This window comes from Typha latifolia, chromosome 4 (assembly GCF_019914945.1).
Source record: "Typha latifolia isolate L0001 chromosome 4, TyphaL0001v2, whole genome shotgun sequence".
Taxonomy (NCBI): Eukaryota; Viridiplantae; Streptophyta; class Magnoliopsida; order Poales; family Typhaceae; genus Typha; species Typha latifolia.
In genome coordinates, this window is record NC_133089.1 from 269,074 (window position 1) to 296,111 (window position 27,038).

The window sequence follows — 27,038 nt, forward strand, 5'->3', positions numbered from 1 at the left end:
CTTTTTATGACGGAGGTCTCAAATTATCAACAAATACATACTACCAATATATATATATATATAAAGAAAGGAACAAACAAGGTTGCCGTTGACATTCATATACCAGTCATAGTTCCAATCTATACCAAATCCTAAAGTATATATGCCATTAACATCACTCTAAAGATGAATCGATAGTAGCTCACAATGCTCATAAATGTGTCAAAAAAGGGTTATGATGGGCTAGTGGATGAGTGTGTTCCTCTTCCTTCCCCTCTTTTTGTCTTCCCTTTGCTTGCCATCTCCCCCACCCCTCTCTTTTGATGCCAAAGCCCCTTTTTGGACATGGACCCACGCCATTCCATGTGCTCCCATCAATTCAATCTCACTCATACTGCTGGATTACTTCTTCACATGAAAGACAAATTATATATAAAAAAAAAAGCAGAGGGAGGGAGGGAGAGAGAGAGAGAGAATAGATTGGATAGCAACATAAGCATGCCAATTTTGCCACAGAATTTAAACACAAGGTGGTGGTCTAATAAGTAGAGAGGAAAGGAAAAGTAAAGAAGGATCTAAAGAAGAAAGCTTTTATGGTGCATGGGCTCACATAGCTATCTTTTTTCTTCTTCTTCTTTTTTTTCTTTTTTTCTTTTTTTCTTTTTGACAAAGTAAATCCAAATCACTGGAGGAATTCAGGTAATGGAAAAAATGCCTCTGCTTTGTTGCTTTCATGACAGAGACATAATCAATGTCAGAAAGAGAACACGCACAATGGAATCTTAGACATGAGCTCCTATGGAGATGACTCATTTTAAGAGAGCTTCCAATGCCAAAGTAACATAACACTTGTCAGAAAGACCCTACTCACGAGTATGATAAAGCACAATAAGGACACTAAATTCCAAACTCATCTACTGTGTATTCAAAAGATAAGAGATAATAATGACATGCTTCCCACTTAAAATACTTTCAACCAACCATGATTCCAAGTCAAGATAGGCATACACTGAATATAGTGTTTATATATAGTGCATGGTAAATATTGCAGAGAGAACGCAGACCATCGCGCACAAAGATTCTACATGCTTAGGTATAGTGGGGATATGCACGAGAACAAGAGAACCCACAGTTAAATATATAACTACAAAAGAAAGAGACGTGGTAAAGAAACTTATGAACTGGGAAGAAATCTGACTGCTGAACTCTAGAAAGCACTTTCGGCTCAAACAGTACAAGATTAGCAGAGAATATAGTAAATTTACTTGCAAAGAGAAGACTCAATATTCTGCCTTGTAGACAATATGTCGTTGAAAATAAATTGGTTTACCTCCAAGGACAAGAAAAACTTTTTAACAACAGCTAATCAGAAAAGATTCAAACTCTTTGCAATTCCAACCATCATCACACGCATCAGAAAGGTTCATTCAGAAAGACTGAAACTTACTTCAACCAGTAAGAAATGAATAATAAAACCTTCACTTTTAGTGTAAACCCAGCAACACAAACAACAGTTAAACGTAAACATATCAATAGAGCAAGATACCAGGCAAATCATATGCCTACTATAGTTCATGCAATGCAAATTTCTGTGAATATAAAGTATATCTCGTAGATTAATATGCATGCTCCATTCATAGAAGAATGACATTTGACATAGACCCTGAATTCATTTAGAAGCTGCAGTATTGATATATATAACTAATCGTGCATTACATGACACTAAGAACTTAAGATGCTTCAAACTTGAGAGCATCTAGAAAATGCAAATTAGAGGTGCAATAAGATTATCTCATGCCCTTCCAATAATCTAACATCATGCTCTTCACATAGAAAATTATCTCTCGCACTTCCTATGCTAACATACCTACCAGAGGTCACCATTTCAGCTCCCAGAAATCTTAACACTGTTGCATAGTAACCATTAATAAGAACACCAAAGATAAGGTCATTACAAAGAAATTGAGATACTCCTTTGCAATCATTTCAGTTTATCGGTGTTCTTCGAGTTTCAAGTAATCAACCTTCAAGCTAGTGTTTTCGCTTTGTGCCATCAGTTCAATGAACAACAAATCAAATATGAGATAATAACGAATACCTCTGCTGTTCATTTTGTACTGATGATAATGCATAGGGTGCACACTCCTATTTAAAATTTATTCTCTTTCTAGACTCAACAATGAAAACAACATGATTGCCAAACAGTAAATATAATGGGCCCTCATCTTGAATATGCCTAATAGGAGCACTGACAATGCAAAAGAGTAGAACAATGTTTATCCATGATGTAATGGAAACAAGATATGAAAAGAAAGCCTACTTTATTTTGTTATTTATATTAGTCATTGCTCTCTCATGCATGTCTTTGTGAAATAGTAATCCTTATCATTCTTTTCTTTTCTAAAATCACAATATAATTCCGAAGGAACTTTACCACAAAGCTATTTAACTCTATAAAAACCATATGTCAATCGGAAATCTCCATCAAATATTTGTCACCTTCAAAAGAGACTTCATTTATTTTAACAAGAGCAGCAATAAAATAAAATATGAAAGCACTTGCAGCTAGATATTCCTCCCTTTTCTTACAAGCCAAAAGGATGTATAATTTGCATTCAGAGTTATTCTATCTTGATTAGGGAAGGGGTCATGGAACTTTATTTAGATGCTCCAACAGCAAAGAAGACTGAATAATCAAAAACAAAACCAGAGGCAGAATAAAGCAAACCAATTAGTAAATGTGTTAAATGGAAACATTAAGAAAAAAATGATGACATTGAGAGGCAAATGCGAGGGAAAAAAAGAAGTGAAATGGCTTAATCTAATAGAGGATGTTTATAACAATTCACGAAGCATGTCTATTTGGACAAGTGAGAAAGTTTTCTAATAGCCCATAAAGTTTAAGAGATTTTATATATCTACAAGATTTCCTCACTCTATGTTCTTGAAATCTATCATCAGACTATACATTGCTAACAAGCATAGATGGAAACTTGATCATATCAATATTTTCTATAAGAAGATTGCAAGGTATAGGTAACTATGGAAACAAATAGTTTACTAGCAAACATGTCGTAGACTGTTGCATATGAAGGTACGTATGTGATTCTTATTTTAAACATGTGTTTAGAACAAATCACCATAGGTACTGATGAACAAGCTAAAGTAGTAATATTTGAAGATTTGCCCACAGATTTACATTTTCCTAAAATTTGTCTGGGTATTGTATGGCATTATACCAAGAGAAGGACAGGAGAGAGCAGAACAAATTCAAAATTCAAATATTCAGAACCTACATGCTCCAACCAAAGACTCTCAGGTAACTTTCAACTTAATGCAGACATCATGTTTTATTTTACTCTTATTGTGCACTTCCAAACAAGTGGCTGAAAGTTCTTTGCATCTTTCAACTTAATTATATACTAACAGAAAGTCCGACCTTACAATTCTGGCTACGTGAGATGCAAACTGTGGACATACAGTGCCTGAGAAGCTAAAAAGTGCATGGTTAATAATAAGGAATTCTGTTTGATGTTGTGCAAAAAATTGTAAAACATATTTGTTGACACATAATGACAGGTGAACTTGGATAGGAAAAGAGAATCCAAACATCCTAAAACATGGGACAAAGCAAAGCTAGCATAAAATTAACTAGAAATCCAATTTGCCAAAGGCTAGTCAGATAAATTATATTTCTATTATCCTATTTCCTACATAACAAGGTAATTCACAGGCAGAATATATGTCGCACATTTTGTTGTAGTAGATATCTAGGTTTTCCAAAGAAAGGATTCTTGCAGAGCTAGCATTCTGTAACTCAAAAAAATATTAAAATGAGCTTATACATATAGAAACTTACTGTATCTGAAACGGCAAGTGCTGCAAAACAATAGCAATTCATCCAAAATAAGATTATGCATGCTAGTGCACAAGGACCACAAGAACACAAGTCTCAAAGCCGTCACTATTGCATAGCCAGAAATAAACAAGGCAGTGACCATATGGCCCTTGAGAAAGAAACGCATTATATGAAGGACAAACATTAAAAAAGGGAGTAAAAATCTATCCATTAATTGAAAACGATCTAAGTTAGACAGTGTTGTTTTTCTTAGACTGCAACTTGTAGAAAGAAAGATAACAACAAGCCCTAACTAACCCAAATTCCTGAACCTCAAGAAAGCATGTAATCGCGGCTGAGAAGAATAAAACTGGGATACAAGCTATTGAAAGAGCCTCTGCAGAAGGACATATATAGTATATACAAGGAGAAGCAGACCAACTGAAGAGACAGGCGCCTATCAAAGCCCACAAACATTGTGCATCTTTACCTGATAGTCACAAACTTATTGGTACCATGTTTGGCCCAAAAAGTCCTCAAATCAATTGGATTAGAAAGATTATACCCTTCTCCCGCAAGTTTCTCTAATACCTTCTTGAAAGCACCCTGACTCATCTTCCGACCAGCGATGCGTGCTCCCCGCCGTTTTTGACTCATTGGAAGGGGAAACTCGGAGATACTGGTAGTGCAACATGCTGACTGCCAACCCCCCGCGCCCCACCGGTAGCATTGCTGTGGGGTGCCCGTGCACGAGCAAACTGGCGTAGGAATCCGGGAGAGGTCCAAATCAATGCCATTAATGACCATTCCCATGCTCTTCCTCCCGGCCTTTCCGCGTGAAACCGAACCATTAGTACTCTCATCTCTCGGAACAGCTACTTTCTTAGGCTTCTTAGGCTTCGGCAATTTCTGCAGGTTTCCCTGAGGTCTCTTCTTTAAAGGAGTCTCACTTCTACCTCCAGTTTCATCTGCCAATGGAATGCGATCGTCCTTAGGCTGCTGCTGCTGCGGCTGCGGTGGCGGCTGCATCATCTGAAGGGTATGCGGCGGAGTAGGAGTCCCAGGGAGTACGCCATAACTAGAAAGGTGGCTCATTGGGAGCATATGGGGGCTCTTAATATCTCTCACATGGTGGATCCACCCATCCCTCACGAAATCCATCGGCACCGACGGCTCCCCGACTCCGCAATCCCGGTGGAAGAATCCGCCATTGGACAACAAGGGCTTCGTGTCACGGTCCCCAACGGAGGACATGAGCTGTAGCCCTAGGTTTCCCTTCAAGGACTGCTCGTAGTAACCCCAATTCCGAATACCCAATCCTCCATCGTCGTCCATCTCACCCGAGAACAACCGCAGAGATATTCCAACACCAAAATACACAGAGCAAGATCGAACCCTTTTCACCAATTTCGATCAACGCATCCACCGCATTGCCTTCCCGTTGCCGTTTTCTGTAGAACCCATTTCACCAAAAGGATAAAACATCAGAGAAAATCGTAAAACCCGAAGAAAAACAGCCAAAATTTACACAAAAGACCCGTCTTTGACGAAACCCTAGTTCTAAAAACCGATCAGAAGGACGAGAAGGTGATTCCAAAACCATACCAAATGCCCACTAGAAGAAGCCTAGAATCTCCAATCTAGGATAGGTATGGAACGTTACAGCTTTTAGGGTTCCAAGGTGAGATCCTTGGGAACAATGGGAACAAATAGAATAACGAAACCAGAAGAAATAAGGAACGGGCTTTCAAATGGTTTTTTTTTTTTTTATAAATAAAATAATTATCCATAACTATCAATAAAATAGTATACAAAGGAAGAGAATAAAGGACGGACTTACCTTGGAACGATATGTTTCTCTAGGGTTCTTTGCTGTTTTGTGTGTTAAATAAATGATATGGCCATATGCTCATGGGCATATGTGAAGGTACAGATAAATTTCCATGTACATAAATTATAGTATTTTTAATCTGATTTTCGAATATAGTGTAACTGCTGATGATAGGTGGCCAGGTGGCAAACCATGAATAAATTTGACCCATGTTTTGCCAATACCACCTTATTCTTGTACTTATCCATTTCTTCCAACCTGTGTTTTTAAAAATAAAAATAAAAAATAAATTCCAACATGGTCCGGCTATTAATAAAGCCATCAAATAATTACTCTGTTATTTGAGCAACTATAGATTTTCTACTCACATTTTCATAGTATTTCATTATCATATATTTGAAGAGAAGTAAAAGAGTGGTTTAGAGAATTCTAGAGTTGTTATTAATTATCATATGTGGGATTAATGGGCCGGATGAGATAGGCCCATTATTTGGGGGCATTAGACTGGCTGGGTTGGGACTTGGGACCATTCGATCTCGCAGCCAGAACTCGAACCCGGCCCAAGCCCAGTTGACTTCGACGCAGGCCGTGGTTAGGCCCAATCGTTATGGGCCGGATCCCCTCTCTAAAATCCACGATTGGTAAATAAAATCGGTAATGCAGAAACTGAAGTAATTTGGATTCAAGAACTTCTTATATTGTTATAATTCTTGGGTTGGTTGGTTTATAATCCCTCACATGGCAGAGCAGGCATTAATTTATCTGGACATGTTCTTTCGTGAATAAATATAACTAAGCACCAATCTACAATAATCTCAGATGATCTCATCTTTATATAATGACCGCATCTATTTAATTGCCACCTATGATATTAACCTATGTTTCAACTCTCAAGCTTTCTGACGATCTACAGGTGTTAAGTTCATGCACCACAAGTACAACTCCAGGCCTTTGTTTAGTCCCCTCATGTAGAGATGTGTTTTGAATTGTATCCAGGGATGTAAACAGCTCCCTGGCCATTTGGTTGACCATAGAAGTTGTTAAGATGATTGGTTACAACACTTAATTATCCTTGTCCTATGATACATGGAGGAGGTTTCCTTTGTCCCCTAAATGCCAACTGCCTCCTTTTAATTATAATCCTTCGTTTGTGGTGAGATGTTACAAAAAGTGCCTAATTGTATCCATAAACTTGAATCATGGAAGCATTCAGTTTGTCGGAGTAATGCAGACAGTACTTCTACTGTTGTGTTTAGTTTAGAATAATATGATTCCATGTGATTAAGGGTTCTCTTAAACATAACGCTTAAGTTAATTAAATACCTTATTAGAAAGAGTGCCCTAGTGCTGTACTGCTGCATGGGAGAGTCTGTGAATGCAACATGAACTGGAGAGGTTGTTTCTTCCAACAATTTGCATAGTTTCTATGAGAGTATTGGGGTCCAAAGTCAATAATTCAGATTAGGCTTCAGATTTCTCTTGTGATGCAACTGGGAAGCTTAGATTCCAGATGGTTGAGATAGTACATAGACTATCATTAACATTTGTCAAACTTAAAAGGAGTTCAGATTCAGACTCAGTTTTTCTTCCACATTCTACTGAACAGTACTAAGTGTAGCAGTACTGCCTGAACAGTACTAAGTGTATAATAGTTTCTTTAGTAATGAAGATAAAACCACGTACATCTTATTTTCCTCAGGAACTTATATTAAAAAGAGTCTAGTGCAATAGGACGCCTTGTTTAATTTTTCATAGAAAGTATAGACACATGCAGTATGACTGCTTTGATAACCGATGTCGATTCTGGAGACGCGGTATGAACACTAACTACATTAATTTGAGGCACCCATGTCCTTACTGTTGAATCTTATCATCTAGAGAAGAGAAGTGAATGGAGGTGTTGCAAGATATACAAGTAATGTTGAGCTTTTTCCAGCTAAAAGATGTTAATCTACAGTCAAATCCATTAGCCATAAAATAATAGAGACATGGTAAGCATGAAAACAAATTATCTTCACAGCTAACATGGCCTCTATATCTATACGGGAATTAAAAGCTTCTATGGACTTGTCTCACAATAGGTTGCAGAGAGGACCACGTAGGAATAACAATTACAATAGTAACCAATTGCATGCATTTGTGGGTGGATTTGCCCAAGTTGCTCATCTCTAAATTAATCACAAAGTATTCAAAGGCCAACCAACCAGAATCCATGTGATGGAGGAGTTTGAGCTGGGATGACAGTACGTGGTAAGCATGGAGAAAAAAGGACAAGGGAAAGTATTGTAATTTTGTCACACCAAATTGAAATTGCTGGATAAAACCCAAACAGCTCACTCTATTTTGTTATTCTTATCATCTTAGAAAGAGGGGAATAAATAAATCTACCCTAATTTGCCACATGAGCAAGTACACAATGTTGCTTCAAAGCACACAAATGTCCTCATATTAAATAAAAACAAAGAGAGAGAAAGGGAGTGGCAGGGGTTTACTAAGATTTCTGACCTCAACCAACTCAAGAATTGCTGAAATGCCATAGTGTCCAAATGTATGGAAGTTTGTAGGGATTGACCTTGATCATATCCTTATTTGGTTTCATAAAACTGACTAAATTTGGTAAGTCAAACAACTACATTTGTATTGCTATCTGTAGATAATGATTTGGAAGTGGACCACAAAATATTACAATCCAATATTCACTGTTAAGTCCAGTGTTCAAATTCATTGAAGAGAGAAACAAAAAAAATATAATAAATTAAACATATACAAGTTTAAGTGTGACTCATAAGCTAATTAGGGATGATGTATACATTCTTGAATCATTGGCTAGTTACTAGAAATTGTAATTCCCCTAATTATGGGCAGTTGGCCATGGCTAGATTATCTTCTTCTTCTTTTTTTATCCAGAATAATAAATTAGGAAATTTAAACTCCTAGACGGAATCAAATTGAACGGTATCTGATTTAGCCTTTATGAGATACCACAATATCTTTAAATTGTCGCTTGCGATAAATCTTTTTAGCTTTTTAACCGAAAAAGAAAATATATAGCAAGAACTTTAATTTAGATTCCCTCACTCATTTATACAAATGCGACAGTCGATACACTAAATACGTTATCCTCTCAATTCTGACACGTGTGAAAGATAACGTTAACAGCACAAATACGCTCATATCTAAGAATATCGGTGGAGATATAGTGTAGATTCATGAATTATCCGTTCAACCTTGAAAACATTCCTACTATTCCAATTCCAATATATAGAAATAAACAACAAATTAACAAAGTCCTAGTGGTACATATGTAAATAACACAATATTATGTACCAAAAAGGTAATTCAACATCCGGCCACAAGACATTATATAAACCCCCTCCAACCGAGTAAGAAATGAACATAGAAGAAGGATAAGGGAGGAGAGAGAGAAAGAGTTAAGGGTTGGAGAGGGAGAGAGAGAGAGAGAGAGAGAGAGAGAGAGAGAGAGAGAGAGAGAGAGAGAGAGAGAGAGAGAGAGAGAGAGAGAGAGAGGAATGGAGCCAGAGAGGATGAGAGAGATCTACAAGGAGTGCATGAAGAACCATGCAGCCAAGCTCGGCACGTACGCCGCCGACGGTTGCTGCGAGTACATCTCTGACGGCTCGATGCTGACCTGCGCTGCCTGCGGCTGCCACCGCAACTTCCACCGTCGAGCCTTCATAGACTACCACGCCGGCGGCAGAAACGCTGTGGCGGGGTATCTTCTCCCGCCGCCTGAGGGGAGTAGGCGGCGGACGAGGACTAAGTTCACAGAGGAGCAGAAGGCGAGCATGGCGAGCTTCGCCGAGGGGATCGGGTGGAAGATGCCGAAGAGAGACGGCGAAGAGGAAGACGACGAGGTGTCGGCGTTCTGCCGCGAGATCGGAGTGAGTCGGAAGACGTTCAAGATTTGGATGCATAACCACAAGGGAAGCCCGACGACGTCGTCGTCGACGACTCGCACCGACGGGTCTCCGGTGGACGGCGGAAGGGATGGCAATGAGGAGGTCTAGACCCATGCTTCCATGGAGGAGATCATATGGCCAAGTTGGATTAGAATGTTTGATAATTAAGTCTCTTATATTTAGTGGTGCTTTAAGAACTTATCAGTACTCTTTAACTCTCATATTTCTCTTTCGTTTTCTTTTCGTATCCTTTAGCTATCTCTCTCTCTTTCTCTCTCCTAGTATCATGTAGAATGTAGAGAGAGAGAGAGAGAGAGAGAGAGAGAGAGAGAAGAAATGTTGCATCTTTACCATGCATGTAAGTTAACTATAATATTAAGAACTCCTTTAACATGGTTAATTATCTGAGTTTGGAGATTTGGATAGAGAAGAGCAATCTTGAACGTACAACACCGTCAGATCTTGGAACGCATCTCTAATTTGTGCTTGATCGAGATAGAGATCATCAATCCTTTATTTGGTACAAATGGAAGATCTGAGCCATTTCTGTAGTTATACGAATATTTCCAAACTGAACGTCTGATGGTAAGAATTTTAATTGTATTTCGGATTATGAAGGAGAGGAGCTTATCCATTTAAAATTTTGCATTGGGGAAAATTAGGGCCAAAAAAAAAAAGGATAAAGTAGTCAAAGAAGAGGGGGGAGAAGAAGGAGGAGGATAAATGTTATTAATTCTGTATGGAGATGTACAACAATTAATGTGTGTGCGGAATCCTCAAAATAAACTAAGTTTAGTTTTAGTTGCAAGAGGAAACAAGAACATGTGATTTGGACATCAAATAAAATTTGTTGATATGCTAATCCAATTAACGATTAATTATTGTGACGGTAGTAATGACAAGAAACGTGGTGATTAGCTCCTGTCCACCGTGTCGCTGCTGCATATAGTTTGGTCAAACATATATATATATATATATATATATATATATATATATATATATATATGTTTTCCTACTACGGATGCATATCATGAGATTGACTGACACACGCATTGCGTCAATCATCATGTCTAAAATTATAAAAAGTCACCTAGCTGGTTGGTTGATCCAAAAATGGTGGAAAAGATGTTTTAAGGAGTGAGCGAACACCTAGTAGCGATATGGATGACCTTGTTAATATGGTCAAATAAAGCTAAACTAGCACTAGAGCATACTAAGACATAATAAGTTCAAATGATAGTGGTAGTCTTTTGGGTGGAGAAGTGTTTCTCAGATCCATCAAGAAAAGAAGGATATTTTCCTATAGTTTCTTTCAACACTGGACATGGTTATACTCTTTTATCCTAAGTACCACTTTGTGTTGCAATTTCCCAGGAACCTACATAAACCAATTTGATTTGTAATTTTTGGTACAGGTTCATCAAGTCGGAGACCAAACTCAGATCTATATAACGAGCTCGTCTTTTTGAGTAATATATATGTCGCTTAAGCTGTCAAATGGAAATAAGATTGTGAAGAAACCATACTAGTGACAGTTATTTAGCAATAGCTCAAAATAGAAGTATCGGAAAACAGGTGGGAGTTCAGAAAACGCATTTAGAAGTTGATACAGGAGATCAAATACTACTAGTATTATTGAGGAATCCAGGATGGGGCGTTGCCTAGACTCTCATTTGGCCAACATCATCCTCACGAACTCCTCGTAGTTCACCTGCCCATCACCATCAATGTCTGCTTCCCGGATCATCTCGTCAACTTCCTCATCTGTCAGCTTCTCTCCAAGATTCGTCATCACATGACGGAGCTGACAATCACAAAGAGAAGGCATTTAGAAAGAAGTATGCGATGACGATAAACACTGAGGCAAGCTTCCTAGTAGTAAAGTGAAACAGCACGGACAGAAGAACAACAAAATCTGATGCTCTTTTCATCATTCATTTTTAGAAGTCTGATTACCTCTGCAGCAGAAATGAAACCATTTTGATCCTTGTCAAACACTTTGAAAGCTTCTTTAAGTTCTTCCTCAGAATCAGTGTCCTTCAAGTTTTAAAGCCCAACGAATTAGAGATAGTAAGTAGTAGGTTGAAGAGTGCAAAAATCACATGCTTTCATGTCTAGTAGATGACAGACAAACACTTAACAAAAGGTACTTCAAGGAAACAAGTTTTCTAAATCTCTTTTAGTCGAAAGGTCAAGAACTGATGGATAAAAACAAAAGGTACAATACCAGGTCTACCAAGAGTCATCGGCACACACAGTCCAACTAGGCATTCATGGGTATGCTTACTAACATCCAAAATGCTTTTTTCCTTCTCATCTTACTTACTATCGTCCAACACAATTCATGAGAAGCAAAATTATTTAGCAACCAACAAAAAGAGCAAGTATTTGTGAACAAGCCAATTAATGATGAAAGGATATAACAATTCATATTATGGATTCCATAAGTAATCATCGAAAAACAAATGATATTATCATGGTATCACAGAAAACTAGGCCCAGCACAAAATAAATTCTTAATGTGCTAGACTTTATAACTCGTCCTACAAAAAAGGACCAAGCCACAAACTCCATGCAGATGTAAATAGATACCCAAAACACAAGGATCAAGTTTATCATAGTCAAACGAATAAAAAGGGTGACGTCATAAGTAAAAGTATTCTTCACAAATTTATTGGGTGAGAAACAATATAAACCTCTAGCTGTAAACTTGACCAAAAATGAGCTACAAATATGAACAATTTAGCTAATGCATAGGTCTAACTAAAGATATCCAAAAGACAAATATCAGCAAGTAAATCAACTAAACCAATAATGAAGCAAAAACAGACATACTTTCATCTTGCGAGCCATCAAATTTAAGAACTCAGGAAAATCAATGGTTCCATTCTGGTCAGCATCAACTTCATTAATCATATCGCGCAATTCAGCTTCAGTTGGATTTTGACCCAATGATCTCATCACAGTTCCCAATTCTTTTGTAGTGATGCAGCCTACATGGGAATGAACAGAAATTTAATATCATGTAACTAGGGATGGAATTATAAAAAAAATATAATAGAGTAATAGACAAACAAATTATACAGTTATGAAAACTTGAGAAGTGGCACGTCCAAATGTCCAACAATCAAACGAGCACAGCTCATGTTACATTTGGAGCTCGTATTATCAAAAAGATGAGCCCAACCATTGATTCCACAGAGAATTAAGTTACATGACATGTTACTCAGAAACAAACTCTTTCCAATGGGCAACTGATTCGAGAACAGATACTTCCAAGCTCAGCTGAGAGAAGACTGACAATGATGAAATTGTGCTTGAGGAAACAAAATTTGGCTCAAGCAAACTAGCTTTCAGGCCTACCTATTAGTTTGAAGCATTATTATGTGAACGTAAACAAATTAAATGTTACTACCTGTCAATCTGATACTATGTGTAACAATTTCATATAAAGCATACACATGCAAAAAGTCCAATGATATTAGTACCACCACCTCTTAACCTGCATGTATTTAGTCAATCTAATCATCTTAAACGGCCAATGTGACCACAAAAGTATCATTCCTCTTCATCAGTCACAAAGCTGAAGAAAACTAAGACGCCAGAGTATGGATGCACCTCTTGATCATGTCTCACATCAAATACGTAAAAAATCTGCCAAAGAATGCACGGAAAGCAACCAAAACAAGAAAAGAGAAACGAAGAACTTATCCTGTTCTTTCCAGAAGAAACCAATAATTGCATTACTATAAAACCACCGTATTTTCGGACCACATTAACGAGAAACAACATCTCTTTGTAACACGCCTTAGCTCTCCCTTTTCAACTGTACTTCTTCACTACAATAGGGATCAGCCTTGTGGTCAAGAGTCAACATCTCCAAGATCGAATAAAGAAAATTCAAACCTCACCTACTGCACACAGATCATTCGCACCCGAAGCAAGATCGGTCAAAATCTTCTTCAAGAAACCAAACTAGACATAAGAGACGCGATCTGGAATGCCCGGACCAAAATAATCGACATAAAACAGATTGCAAAGAAATCCAGTAGCAAATCTGTCATCAATCCGACAGTTAAAATCCACGATCCATCAAATCTCGACCTCGCCGACTGAGATCTAGGGTTTAGATCTCTTCGGAACTCCAAGAAACAGGGGAAACACGAGACTACAGATCGAAGAGGAGATAGAAAGGGATCGATCAAGAGTGATAGAACGAAGGAGAAAATTTACCATCTCCGTCCTTGTCGAAGAGGCTGAAGGCCTCCTTGAACTCAGAGATCTGCTCTTCCGTGAGCTGCTCCGCCATTGTTCTACCTCCGATTGCGATCGATTCAACTCCGATGTAGAAGAGGAGCAGACGAACCCTTTAAACTCCCAAACCCTTCTCTTCTCTCTCTCTCCGTCTCCCCTTCGACCACTCTCCCCTCTCCCTCACTCTTTCTAGGTCTCCATTAGCTTTTTATAGTTAAAGAAAACGGTGAACTGGCTGCTCGATGGCCTTTATTCGTCAAAATTGGCAACAAAACCCCGGAAGTTTTGCAGTAGTTGCTATTAAACTCGCTTATTATATTCTACACCCTATACTTCAAATATTTATACTTTTGAGCTCCATATCTTAGATTTTTGAATTAAAATGTCTATGCATATGGTTCCTGGAGAATAATGAAAAGCATAGGGTTCAAATTAGACAAAATGAAAAATGTCAAACGTGGCCTCTAATTTGATAGGAGTATATTAACAAATGATATGATATATAGTTCAAAAGGCAAGGATAAAATTTATACACATAAGGCCTCACACTTATTCTGTGTATATTTTGCAGAATATGATATGAATCACCACATTAAGTTTCTTCCAAACTAGTGCTGAGCGATGAAATTTTTTTTGATATTACCACCTCAACCATTTGAGCAGTAAATCACTTGAATTATAAATAAATAAATATTATACAATTTCTACTCAGATGGACTAGTTTCTCTCTTCAACTTTGGCAACTGGCAAACTGGAACATAAAGTGAATGTAATCCAGCAACATTTCAGAAGCTTGGACAGCAAATTGCACCACTTTGAAGGAATACTGAACAAATAGTATCTTTATCTACATGAAATGTCCAACTAACTACCAGGATAACAACTCTCTGTGATCGGAAGAAAGGGGAATGGCATCGGATGTTAGTCCCTATTATCTATCTATAGGTAAATTGTTAGTCCCTGCCACATGAAATAGGGTTCGTAATATAAACAAATTACAAGCGTGTCATGGCATTAGTATACATGCGTTCATTTGCGTGTATCGGACGTTGGTTTGGACTTCGGTTTTTGTGTATTTGCCCTAACTGGTGCTGTATGCCAAGATGAATAGTACTTCCTGCAGAAGAAGAATATAGATCCCTATGTTATTGTTCTTCGATGAATATAAATTTATTAGCATCTTGATAGAGAACCAGAAAATGAATGATGAGAGCAGTATGTAAGTGCTTGGCGGAAAATACATGCTCAATGAAGAGGAGAACCGCGTTCTGAGCCATTGAAGGATGCGAAGGAAGACATGCTATCCTCTTTAGATATACTGACAAAATTCAGCGGTGTGGTGGACAGTCGTCTCGTCCCTTTAAAGTATCCATTGCCACGACCAGAATATGAGCGTGGCGTCAGGAGCTCAGGGGTTGCACCACCAACAGAAACTCGCCGAGGTATAGGAGTCATAAATCCATTTCCATTTGGATGATGCCCACTTGTAAACCTTCCTGGGCTAGGCTTGGACCCATATGCTAGATCTTTCTCTCTGAGCAATAGATTTTGCAACCTCTTATGGTCCTGTTACAAAAGATATAGATGAATACCAAAGTTCACATATTAGCAGTGGTTCTCCAAGAAAGATATGCGCATACAGACACAGTTCATACCCTATAACGCCGTTTCTCTTCTTCCTTTTGTAGTCTATTAAGTTTGTACTCCTCCAAAACAGCAACTAAACGAACCTTAAGTTGTTAGCAGAACAGCAGCTCATCAATTATTAAGACAAGAAGACAATATAGTATGGCCATTTATCATAAAAGTATATATATATTTTTTCTATATATAAAACTATATCTTACTCCATCGTATAGAAACGGCATGTTTCTTTTCTCTTCCCAGGCAAATGTCTTGCTCACCAGGTTGTCAATGATATCTACAAAATAAATATGTATTTAGCATATAATTTAAACAAATAAACAGATACGCATTAGAGACGCACCTGGAATTTTGTTGACAATCATCCTTGCCTTCTCTGCTCGCTTCAGATTTAAGTGGGCACCTCTCCCTGCACTATACTTATTTTGGTCCTGCATATACCACCTCATGTCAACATCATGCTGCAGCAACAACAAATATAGAGAAACTATTTTGGAAGTAAACTAAATACCAGGTTATACTCTTCGAGCCAATCTTCTTCTTGGCAAGCTGCTAGCCATTTTCGAACTCTGTCCATGATTTCTTTTCTGCTTAGAGATTCTTCTTTTGCTGCCACTATTTGTGCCTCAATCTTGGCCAGAAGTTCAGAGGGATCAAGAAGCCCTGAATGTGAAAAAATAGTTTAACAAAATTTGAGATATCTGTTGGTGTCCCATATATCAGATACATATGATCAAGAAATGTACCAGAATGTATCAACACAATAGACTTCTCAGGTGCTGTGCTCATATCAGGTTCAATGTGTGTGTTTCTGCAAATCTCTTCTAATTCTGACCTTCTCTTTAGAACAAGTTCTTTCATTCTGCTTGCTTTCAGGTTTCTCAGCCTATCAACTTCAGCTTCCATCTGAGAAAACAAAAGACAAACTACTTACAGATCTCCTTTACTACTACAAATGTGAGGGATAAAGGTCACAAACCTGCTTGATAGTTTCTTGGGTCAGTATACCAGAAGAAGTGACATCATTTTCTGGGGGCCTAAGAATGTCTGCCACTTTTATAAAAGGTGCCCTCTCTTCTTCAGGTGAATCCATCAAATTCCACAGTTTGAAGAGTGACTCCACAGTTTCTCGCAACTAGAACATTGGATTTGTTAAAGATGTGACAAAAGATTAATTCAAAACAAAACATGAGAAACAATTACCTTCTCAACTCTTATCTTCTTTTCTGTTCTCAGCTTCAGGACGGCTTGAGCAAGACCATCGAGAGTGCTATCGCTGATGTTTGTGGATTTCCCTGAATCCTTTTCATGCAAACTAGGGTGCACCCCGTCAACCATCTTCATGAAATCCAGTCCAAGCAAACCGCATAAAGAGTGCACTTCATTCACGTACTCCAGAACCTTATGAAGGCGATCAGACTAGACAAGGAGGACCACATGGTCCATGAGAGGAGTGCATAATTTAATTTCAATGCAAACCAAACAATTACCTTCTCTTTTTGGAGGTTGCGTAGTTGTGTTTGGTAGTCAGTAAGCCTTCTTGTTGACAGATCATGTTCATCCTTAAAAGGTTCAGTTAATGTTTCAAGCCAACGATCGCGTCCTGTAATCTCTGCACTGATCTTCTCAATCTGTGATTGAATATCAGAAAATTGTCTGATTCTTTCGTCCTTTTTCACTCTCAGATCTTCCAAGAGAGGTGTCACTGAAGAAAGCTTCTCCTTTAATGATACTTGCTTTTTCTCCATCTGCATATAAAAATTGCAAACTGTCAATTGTCGAAAAAGTAGCAAGTCTATGAGCTAAATTGAATAAAATGATTTTGCACAATTAAAGACATTTCCAATACCGTGGAGGTAAAAGATTGTCGTTCGTGAAGTTACCTGAATGTGGAAAGGACTAGTATCATTTTTTTTTTTGACTAAAAAAGAAATAGTGTCGTTAACGGAGATAAATTTATGTTGCTTTTATGACACAGTGTTGTATAATGCTGAAAGAAAGTCATGGTTGTGCACATTAGAATGTCTAATTGTATGATCTAACAATATAGAAGCTTTAGAGAAATCCTCAACAGATATTGACAAGACAGAGAACCAATCTAATGCATCACATTGTTTGCCTGAGCAACTTTCAGCAAGAAAGATCTCATAATCTCTTAAATCTGTAGGGCCGGCTTACAATTCAACTTTGTGCAACATGCCGTGAGACATTTAGTGTAGAAGCTCTTTTCTTTCTCTCTATATCAAGAAAAGGAGTATCACATAGAGCCAAGAAAAGGAGTTTTGCAGTAATATATGTCATATCAGGTAACTACATATCATTAATGACTAATAAGTGATAAACAAGCTGAATTAAGATTTCTTTGCGCAACCACGGACCACTCAAAGCAGAGAACCCCTACAGAATACCCAATACTGATGCAGGCAGAGAATATAGATAATGAAAATACCTTCAATTGGAGACTATTTTCACCGAGTGAAGCCATTAAAGCTGCAAGCTCAGCTTCTTTAGCCACCAGCAATCGATGCAGCTGTGCCCTCTGTTCGCTGGCTTCGTCAACTTTCCTTTGGTATACTCGCATGCACTCCATCTCTAACTCCTGAAACATGTGATCCTTATCTTCTTCTTTCTCTCCAATCTCTGTCCATATGTGCTACTCCCACAAACCAGCAACAAACATATATAAGTATACAATGATTTGATGAAACTGCAACTAAGTTGGCCAACTAAAATGCTCAAGTTAAAATTTTGGTCAAGTTTTTCAATATATCCAAAAAACGAGTTAAACTCCGTACTTTTCAGATTAAGACGCTACACAATACTTTTCTATGTCATGGATTCACTAGTTTATAAAGTTTATTCCTTTTCTTGCTGAGAGATTGGACTATTTCTTTCAGAACATAAGCAAAGAAACAGACATGGAACTAGGACAGCAGAGATCACTAAACCAAGAACACTATCTTCAAAACCCACAGCGAGAGAACATCCCTGATGCTATTAGACCACAGAGAAGAACAAATAGAGATGGAATTTAGAGACGGAGAGACAGAGAGATAAAGAGAGCGAGAAAGTGAAAACCTCAAGTTCTCTGAGCAAAGCACCACAGGTGGTCTCCATACTGACACTGGCCCGGAGAGCCGGATCGACCCGAAACCCACTCACTAATTCCCCCATCTTCCTCCCCTCTCTTCCTACAAAGAAGACCAAAGAGAAAGAGAACAGAAAGGCAAAAAAGGAGCCAACTTTCCACCCTCTTCACCCTCCTCGGGCCTCACAAAAGGGCGGCAATAGAAAAAAATAACTCACAAAAGAATGGAGATATAAGAAAAGGCTAAACCCATTTAATAAGTAAAAGTGGCATTTCTATGTCTTTTCTCCTCTGGGTTTGCTTTCCCTACTGGTTTAGGAGGGAAGGGAGGGGGACCTCAGTGCAATATTAGAAGCATATGAGCTCCAAGAAGCAGTTATACATGAGAGAGACAGAGAAAGAGAGTGATGTGATACTATGAGTTGGATTACTTATGTGGGTTTTGAGGAATTTGAGCTGTAGTGTGTTTTGAGAGGATTAATTGGATTGAGGAAGTGGCCGAAGTGGGAGATTTCTGTACAAGGATTTGACAGCAGCAAGAGGCAAGAGGTGGTGGTATTGAGAAGCAAGCAAGGGAAGTGAAAAAGAGGAAAGTTGATAGATTTTTAAAAAGTAATTAGTGCTTTGGGAAGTAAATATATAATTAGATTATTTAACCAACAAGCAGAACCTGTGGAAAATTAATGTATTCATGCAGCTAAAAAAGGTGCATTTGTCTGTATTAAGTTCTCTACATATACTTATTTGTAGTTAAGTAAAGAATTATATTTAACTGAAGGGAATTTCTTCTGAAAAAGTTGGAAAGAGAGAGACAGAATCCTTTGTTTCATAGACATTCATTGTTTGGCCAAGAGCTTGTCTTTTCTTAGTTGTTTGAAGGGGAATCTTTATGTACTACCTCCCATTTAAATATAACTATCATGAAAAGAATATAAAAATTGGCTCCTTTGAAGAATAAAAGAGAGGTATGTATCCTTATCTATGGAGAAAAATTGCTTGGCTGTTTTTGTATTTCCTTGCATAAATTGTATTCTCTCTATGTATATATACTTGTTTAAGATCAAAGGAGAGAAAGAAACTGTATTGTTTATTGCTTTTATATTTAATTTTTAAGGGGAATCATCTTAGATAGGTAGAATATAAGTTTTAGGATTAGATTATGTATTGCTATTTCATTTGCTATTTGTGGACTGGGATCAGAGGTTGGAATTGATCATCCTGAATTCAACACTTGAGGTGAAAGACAAAGGAGAGGGAATGGACAATGCACCCAATCCAGTGATGGAAAGTTTTGGGTGTTTTTGGGTGTGGGAATTATTTGCCTCTTTCCAGTGGCATGTAGTTATGGTGCTAAACCTAGTCGTATCCTAATCCTTAATAATAAAATATTTTTATATGGTCACATATAAAGCAGAATCTAACTATAAGTGGTTGGCTTCTTTTGCTCAGATATGTTTTTGTTACTTTTTTTTTTTAAATGAAAAAAATAGTACCACAAGAAAGGGATAGCTTACTCTCCACAGTAGCCAGAGTATTCATTAATGAATAAATAAAGAGGAATTGTAATACAACTGAAGCAGATGTTGAGTCTTTGTCTGCTCCTTTAGGAACACATATCATTCCTCAACTGGGATAGGAATGGATGGAGAGAGGGATATATTAAAATAAAGACTAGAAGAAAAGGAAAGAAATGTGACTCCTTACCAGCTTTATTAAACAAATTCCACACTTAATGTTGTAGCTTTGAAGGGATGGTATGTATAACTCTAGAAGATAAAAGAATTTGGATAGCCAATCCAACTGCCTTACAAAGAGGAGTATATGTCACTCCTTTTCATTTTAGGCCTAGATGTTGGAGATAGTGTGTGATAGAGGATTAGAGGAATGCTATTAGGTTTTTTTCGATTATCGACAAAATTAGTGAAGGGAGGGGATTGTATTAAAGACAGAGACATAAGAACTACATAATTAGCTGGCATGGATGGTGTAAGGTTCATCTACCAAGCATCAACTCAATTCAAATAAATGGTCAATGCATCTAGATCATAGGAAAATGATCATCTTAATTCAGTGAGTATGACAGTACCAAAATTTTGCTCATCAGCAAGTAACATTCACCTCATCAATCAGAAAAAATAAACTATGGGCTTATAATAATGATGAAATTAAGGGATAAATCGGTCAATAACTAGTAAGAGTTATAGGATAAGACATGCTTATATGACTTAGCTTGCAGATTTGTTACTTCAATTGCGTCGCTGCTCATGGGTATTTGAAATTCACGTGGATCATCAGAATAACTTGCCTTGATGGTAGATTATAAGGAAAAGATTTGTTGGAAGGCCCCATCCATGTACTTATCAAAGCATATATATGCTCAGAAAATCACAAATGACCATCATCTAAACTTCTTGCCAACTATATCTCAATCACAGTTAGTTGCGTGACCATAATGTGCAGTGGTCCATGGATTTATTTCCATGCACTAGGATGATGGATTGAGATAATTTAAACCAGCTTAATTTTAACTATATAAGCTTATTAACGGACGATGATTAGAACAAGCAATTCATGTAACTAACAAAATCACAGCCATCTGTAGTTCATTACAAATTTTACGAGTTATTACAAAGACAATATGGCTTCCATTTGATATTTGAACAGCTCTAGAACAAATGACATACCATTGGCTTTAACATCTGGTTGCGTTTTACTGCTACGTCGAATTGTCCTTTTCGTGAGCTCTTTTAGTTGCACAGCTTTGATTTCCATAACTCTATTTTCTGAGGGTTCATAAATCCCACCAAATTAGAGAAGTTGATAGGATACCTGCAGGAGGATTAAGTGCTACGACAGCAATGAAAACATGAAGAAGATGCAAAGAAATGCTAGGTCGGATGCAAGAAAATTCTCTTCTTGAATGAAATACTACCATATCTGGCATGACTTGTATGCATCATAACAAATCACACTCTAGTTTCCAACAAGAGATGACTTGAAAGTGTAGACAGCGTCATCTATAATGCTCTGTGTATGTTGCAGTATGATCAAAGCAAGGTTCCTTTCCTATCTGTACTAACTCAATCTCCAATTTCAACAAGTTAGTGAGCTACAGTGTGCCACATTATAATGCATGTAGAAGCTTGTTCTAAGTCTAGTAACTTATCAACTACTGTAAAAACTTAAGCTATTAAAGAACAATGATTTTTATATTTTTATACTCTAACAAAGTCAAACAAAATACAACTACTTTTTGAACAAGATAAGTTAGCTCTATTGCATAGAAGGCTCCAATCTACTATAGATCAGAACCAAATAGATGATTTAATCTTATAGAGGTCAGAGGATAATGGTCTGAAAGGTTATATTTGCAAGAAACCAACTTATTGACCTAAACTAGTAATTTTGGGGAAGATCATCACAGATGTCATGAGAAATATGTGATCTTTACATGGCCCCAGTCATCACTGGCGGCCTATGCCATATGCTTCCTCCCCAAGAAGGGAATGCTTGAGGCTTGGTCTCAATACTAGATTCTGTAGAATTCCAGCTCGCCATTTATGCATTGACATCACAAGATAAAGATTAAGCATTAAAGAGACGATGACTTTGTTGAACCTACCCTTGCTTTACAATCATTTGTAATGCTCACTTGGTCAGGTCAAGAACAGAGTTAACATCTATTTGCATCTTGCTATACTAATCTCTACTCATTTGAAAATAACCAGCCGAATCAAAATTTTAACCAGGACAACCCAAACAATTAATGACACAAATAAACTCCAACAGATCTAGAATATCATTGTTATCCCACTTACATCATTAATCAGCTGACCTGGAATTCACTAAATGCAAGTCTTGGCAAAACTATGTCATGCTAAGCATCACAATGGAAATCTCAATTGGTCTTCTGCTTCATGCCCTCAGGTTGCAGCACATGCATAAGAATGTTCACCACAATCTCCCCAATTTCCTCTTCATCATAGGATGTAACAAATTTCACTGCAACAGTGTCAGGTAACGTTTTAGCCTAAATGAATAATAATGCTTTAAAAATTTATAATAACTGATCTAATACTATTGTTTCACTTCTCCAGACACTAACTGGAAAATCTTTACAAAGTTAGGATATGAATTAAGGGAACCACTGTCAATTATTAAAACACAGAAAATAGAAGGGCTTGTGCAAGCTCTCTACATAATACCTCCAAAGATGGTCCTTTATTGTCAATAAGACCACTTTATTACACAGTCAGTGGGCCACATTTCAGCCAGATGTGAAAGTTTATAAATCATAGGCTCTATACATAAGTCGTTAATGATCACAGAAAAAAAAATGATCTGCACATACACACATGAAGTACACTTCTAATGTTGATCATTAAAGAGATGATCACAAGTTAGAAAAACTTGTATTAGGTGAACTCAGTATATGATTCACCCTTCTGATGCTCTGCTCTTGACATCAATAAAACAGAGGCATCTTTTAATTTTCTACTGTACAGAGAGATGTTGGGCAAGACCTGTAATCTGCAAATGTTTATAGGTAATATAGGGCTTGATGTTTTTGCCCACCGAAAGTTTGAAATTGTAGAAGTAACAAGAACAAGAAGACATCTTGGCATGTGCATTATATGTGTTTGCTCATTAGCACTGGAGAAGTATGAAGTAATAGATTACTGATAAAAAGATACTGACGGATTAGATAACAAGATAGTTACCCCAAGGAAGAATTGGAAACTCCCATCGCTGCTTAGGGACCGAGATGACATATGCTGTGATCTGCAACGTCACAGCAAATAGTACAACTCAGTGGAAAACAGGCGTAAGGAATCTATTTTTGATATGTTTGCTTCTGAGATAGTTCATTTAATGAACATACGAGAGTTGATGCTGCAAGTGAACAGGGGGAGTTAAAAAGAACTGAAGTTTCTTCAGTTTCATAGAGAAGATCCATGACCTCCATGCACACATCAAAGTTCATGAGATCTGCCATCTTTGATAGTTCCCTGATGAGAAATCATAGTATCAATACTGGAAAGAAAAAGAAAGGAAATTAAGAGATATAACACTTGCATTACCATTTTCTTGCATTTTCCAAATTGTTCAGGCATATTTACCAGATTGCTCAGAAAAGCTATTGTGATTTATAATACACAAAAGATCATCAACTACAGATTTACTAGCAGTGAGCTCGGGCCATGTTTGCTTGTCTAAGAAAATTGAACTACAAATATGCACAGGAATTATATGGAATTCTGGAGTCCTCTACTATACAGTACTCAGAGAAACATCCACATCATGTCATTGAGCATTCTAGTTGATAAGATCTTTGCACACACTTATGAATGAATAGTACTTGACAATTATTATTTCGTAAAAGGCAAGAGCATCAGAAACTCTTTTCAGATACAAGATTGCTTGCATTTAGTCTGGACTGAGAAAGAGAAAAACTGAAAGAGATCAATAGTTGAGATTATGAGTACCTGAACTGGATGTAAAGATCCTCAAGGTAGACAAATGGTATGCTGGATGCTCCAATGTCATATGCCAATACCTTGCATCATTGAGGAGAGAAAAGAGAAGATATCAACTATTTCATATCATATCTTCATCATATAAAAAAGGTAGCACTACCTCCATAAAAATCAACTCCTGCACATAAAAACAGCCACTGCTGAATTACAATAGAACAGAAGGAAAGAAAGGAAAAATCCAGAAGGAAATTGCTTGTATAACCCACAGCCTGCACGAAATCACGGGAAGTGAAATGCTGGTCACTGATGAGCTTGTCTCCCAAAGACTTCAGGCTCTTCACAGAGAGTGGTCCAGAGTCGTGAATCTGTCGCTCATATCATGCAAAGAAAGACATGAGGCATTATTGTAAGAAGAAATTTCTTCATATTGCAATTTAATTTGGTCTTATTGCAGAAATCCTCCTCCTTTTTCAGATATGCATGGAAGAAAAAAATATCACATCTAATTCCTTCAAAGGAATATCATACTTTCTTTCTTTTATGTTGAGTAAAATGCCCATAATTTATGCACATGCATCTGAAAAAGGAGTTGATTGTAAAACTGTTAAAAAGGAGGCAGTGAGGCTGAAATCTAGGTGGTGATATGCAAAAAGAAAGGAAATCCATCAAAAAACTGGAATGGGGGAGAAGGGGAGGAAGCGTTACTTTGCTAGAGATCCAAATAGAGACGAGGGCAAAGAGCTGCAAGTTGCTCGCCCTCATAGGGCGCAAGAGCCAACTATCTGCAAGTCTACATTCCCTGCGACGACCAAGAAGAGAGCCTGAAGAGCAAATGCTAAATAATAATAATAATATAAAAAAAATAACAAAAGGCAGCAGAGCAAATGCTATAATATATAGGAAATTTAGTACCTTTTTTGAAACGAGGGGAAGAATCGATCAGCGAAGAAGGCGAGCGCGGTGTACTTGACGATGGGACGAAGCTGGAGTTGCTTTGGGAGAAGAATCGGAGGAAGATTTTAGGTTATTTGATCTCTGAATGTACTATTTTCCAAGCTTTTGGGATTCGAATGTGGAAATTTAGGGTTTCTGGGGACTTACTAGGGAGGCATGTAGCAGGAACTCCAGCAGCTGATGTCGCAAGCTCGGAGTCAGGGACACGGAGCTGGAGGACCAAATCTCCACCCCCATCTCTCCGACTGTTCCTTTGGCGGGAATGCGTTTTTTTTTTTTTTTTTTTTTTTTTTTGATAAACTGGCTAGATTAGGCTGGCCTACGTTACAGCAGGAGTAAACGCCTCCTCCAATACAAGGTTACGGAGTTCCACAGGGAGAGGGTCCATCGGCCCCAGCCGAACTGCCCCCAGCCCCCGCTTCCCTCGGTTTGCCGCCCAGTCGGCCACCTTATTTGCCTCTCGCCTTACATGCTTCAGGCGATGACTTACAAAAGAGCTGAGTAAAACATTACACTCAGCAACTAACCCCCTCAGTTCCCACGGGCAGCTAACTTTTTGCTGAATAATCCGAACCAACTCGCGTGAGTCAGATTCAACCTCCACCTTGGCATAGCCGGCCGCAAGTCGCAGTGCCAGCCGGAGGGCGTGGCCCTCGGTTCGCAGCACCGACTCGCCCACAGCCGGTTCCCATGCAGCCGCGATCAAAGCTCCATCCGCAGCCCTTATAACTGCTCCTGCACCACCGAGACAGTCGCTCCCGGAGAACGCACCATCGACATTAACCTTAATCCACCCGTCAGCTGGGTGCGTCCACCTTGCCACCTGCAGCCTCGCCCGAGTTGCCCTTGGCCGACCTTCCCTGGCATAGTCCTTCGCAAGTTGGACGGCTTGTCGGACTAGCATGTCTACGTGCATTTCACCTCCACCAAAAACCCTAGCGTTCCGCAGCTTCCAAAGCAACCATAGCGTGGACGCTATTTTTGCCTTGCAGGCCCCAGTTGTCCGCCCGTTCCACGTGCCGGCCGTAGTGATCCGGTCCCGAGTCACCCCGGAAGGCCACTCCTCACCCCTGCCTTGGTTTATAGCCGCGCGCGCGCGATTTCCTTCGCCACCCCGCACGCGAAGAACAGTGATCGGTACTCTCCCGATATAACTCGCACATGGCACGGTTCTCGTCCGGCCAATTCCGCATCGCGTAGAGCCGCTCCCGTGTGGTCAGCCTCCCCCATAGCAGCTTCCATGCAAACAGGCGAACTCTCGGAGTGACCCGCAGGCGCCAAAGTTCCGTCCATCCTGCCCAACAGTCTGGACCGCTCGGGGTGATGAAGGCGTAGATGGCTTTGGCCTTGGGTTCACCAGCTCGTTCCGGCCACCAGATCCACCTGTCCGGACCAGACTCCTCCGTCAGCTCCGCGGTGCCAATCTGGAAGGCCAGATCGACTCCGGCTTCACCCACCAGTCGGTCTGCCTGTCCCCTGGCCTCCGAAATGAGGTCGCTGACGAGCAGTTCCTCATTCATCAGCCTCGGGTGTATTTGCCGTGGCTGGCGATTCCATGGAACTGCAGAAAGCCAAGGTTCCCGCGCCGCCTTGGTCGTGCTTCCATTGCCAATGAGTTTGCGACACCCTCCGCGAATTGTGACCGCCGTGTTAACCAACGCTCGCCACACCCAAGAAGCCCGTGCTGGAACTCTAGGGCTCCAGGGGTCTAGTTCCCCGTACTTGGCTCTTAGTAGCTTCACCCACGGGCTTTCCTGCCGGTTTAGGACCTTGAATACTAGTTTTCCGAGGAGCGCGGCCCTTGCCTCCTTCAACCTTCTTATCGCCAAGCCCCCTTCTTCCTTTGAGCTCGTCACAGTGTTCCAGTTCTGGAGGTGGAGGCCTCGGCCTGCCCCGCTCTCCCATAGGAAGGACCAGGCTTTCTTCTCGATCGCCTGCAGGATGGTATCCGGCAGCCACGTGCATCCCATCCAGTACGTCGGAATGGCCATGATCGTGGCGTTTATTAGGGTGAGTTTTCCTGCAGTGGAGAGAACCCCTCGTTTCCACCCGG

At 39.0% G+C, this 27,038-nt stretch overlaps 5 protein-coding genes across 12 annotated transcripts; 1 reads left to right on the top strand and 4 right to left on the bottom strand.

Annotated features, from left to right (window-relative positions):
• Positions 1-4,021: 4,021 nt before the first annotated feature.
• On the bottom strand, positions 4,022-5,614 carry LOC140785682 (protein Barley B recombinant). The gene is made up of 2 exons (XM_073133643.1): positions 5,423-5,614; positions 4,022-5,268 (listed from the first exon to the last, which is right to left on the bottom strand). Exon 2 carries the CDS (start codon positions 5,150-5,152, stop codon positions 4,304-4,306), a length of 849 nt encoding a protein of 282 aa, XP_072989744.1. The 5' UTR covers positions 5,153-5,268; positions 5,423-5,614; the 3' UTR covers positions 4,022-4,303.
• A 3,507-nt stretch (positions 5,615-9,121) lies between these two features.
• On the top strand, positions 9,122-9,945 carry LOC140787271 (zinc-finger homeodomain protein 11-like). The gene has a single exon (XM_073136101.1). It carries the CDS (start codon positions 9,179-9,181, stop codon positions 9,674-9,676), a length of 498 nt encoding a protein of 165 aa, XP_072992202.1. The 5' UTR covers positions 9,122-9,178; the 3' UTR covers positions 9,677-9,945.
• A 1,132-nt stretch (positions 9,946-11,077) lies between these two features.
• Positions 11,078-14,106, bottom strand: LOC140785928 (calmodulin). The gene is made up of 4 exons (XM_073134037.1): positions 13,802-14,106; positions 12,404-12,561; positions 11,525-11,605; positions 11,078-11,372 (listed from the first exon to the last, which is right to left on the bottom strand). Exons 1-4 carry the CDS (start codon positions 13,875-13,877, stop codon positions 11,238-11,240), a joined length of 450 nt encoding a protein of 149 aa, XP_072990138.1. The 5' UTR covers positions 13,878-14,106; the 3' UTR covers positions 11,078-11,237.
• A 499-nt stretch (positions 14,107-14,605) lies between these two features.
• LOC140785800 (65-kDa microtubule-associated protein 6-like) lies at positions 14,606-21,325 on the bottom strand. Of its 2 annotated transcripts, none has more exons than XM_073133813.1 (12): positions 21,239-21,325; positions 17,916-18,119; positions 16,957-17,214; positions 16,670-16,885; positions 16,446-16,601; positions 16,213-16,372; positions 15,978-16,129; positions 15,810-15,897; positions 15,670-15,743; positions 15,478-15,552; positions 15,064-15,388; positions 14,606-14,939 (listed from the first exon to the last, which is right to left on the bottom strand). In XM_073133813.1, exons 1-11 carry the CDS (start codon positions 21,251-21,253, stop codon positions 15,068-15,070), a joined length of 1,719 nt encoding a protein of 572 aa, XP_072989914.1. In that variant the 5' UTR covers positions 21,254-21,325; the 3' UTR covers positions 14,606-14,939; positions 15,064-15,067. The 2 variants fall into 2 exon arrangements, with proteins under 2 accessions (XP_072989914.1, XP_072989913.1); XM_073133812.1 differs by lacking the exon at positions 21,239-21,325 and adding an exon at positions 18,545-19,114.
• LOC140785802 (cyclin-J18-like) lies at positions 21,110-25,264 on the bottom strand. Of its 7 annotated transcripts, none has more exons than XM_073133821.1 (10): positions 25,133-25,264; positions 24,944-25,023; positions 24,737-24,852; positions 24,298-24,396; positions 24,192-24,209; positions 24,041-24,111; positions 23,437-23,563; positions 23,276-23,336; positions 22,373-22,556; positions 21,110-21,337 (listed from the first exon to the last, which is right to left on the bottom strand). In XM_073133821.1, exons 1-9 carry the CDS (start codon positions 25,141-25,143, stop codon positions 22,453-22,455), a joined length of 687 nt encoding a protein of 228 aa, XP_072989922.1. In that variant the 5' UTR covers positions 25,144-25,264; the 3' UTR covers positions 21,110-21,337; positions 22,373-22,452. The 7 variants fall into 7 exon arrangements, with proteins under 7 accessions (XP_072989922.1, XP_072989921.1, XP_072989920.1 ...); XM_073133820.1 differs by having other exon boundaries at positions 24,737-24,830; positions 25,133-25,259; XM_073133819.1 differs by having other exon boundaries at positions 22,390-22,556; positions 24,737-24,866; positions 25,133-25,259.
• Positions 25,265-27,038: the final 1,774 nt, after the last annotated feature.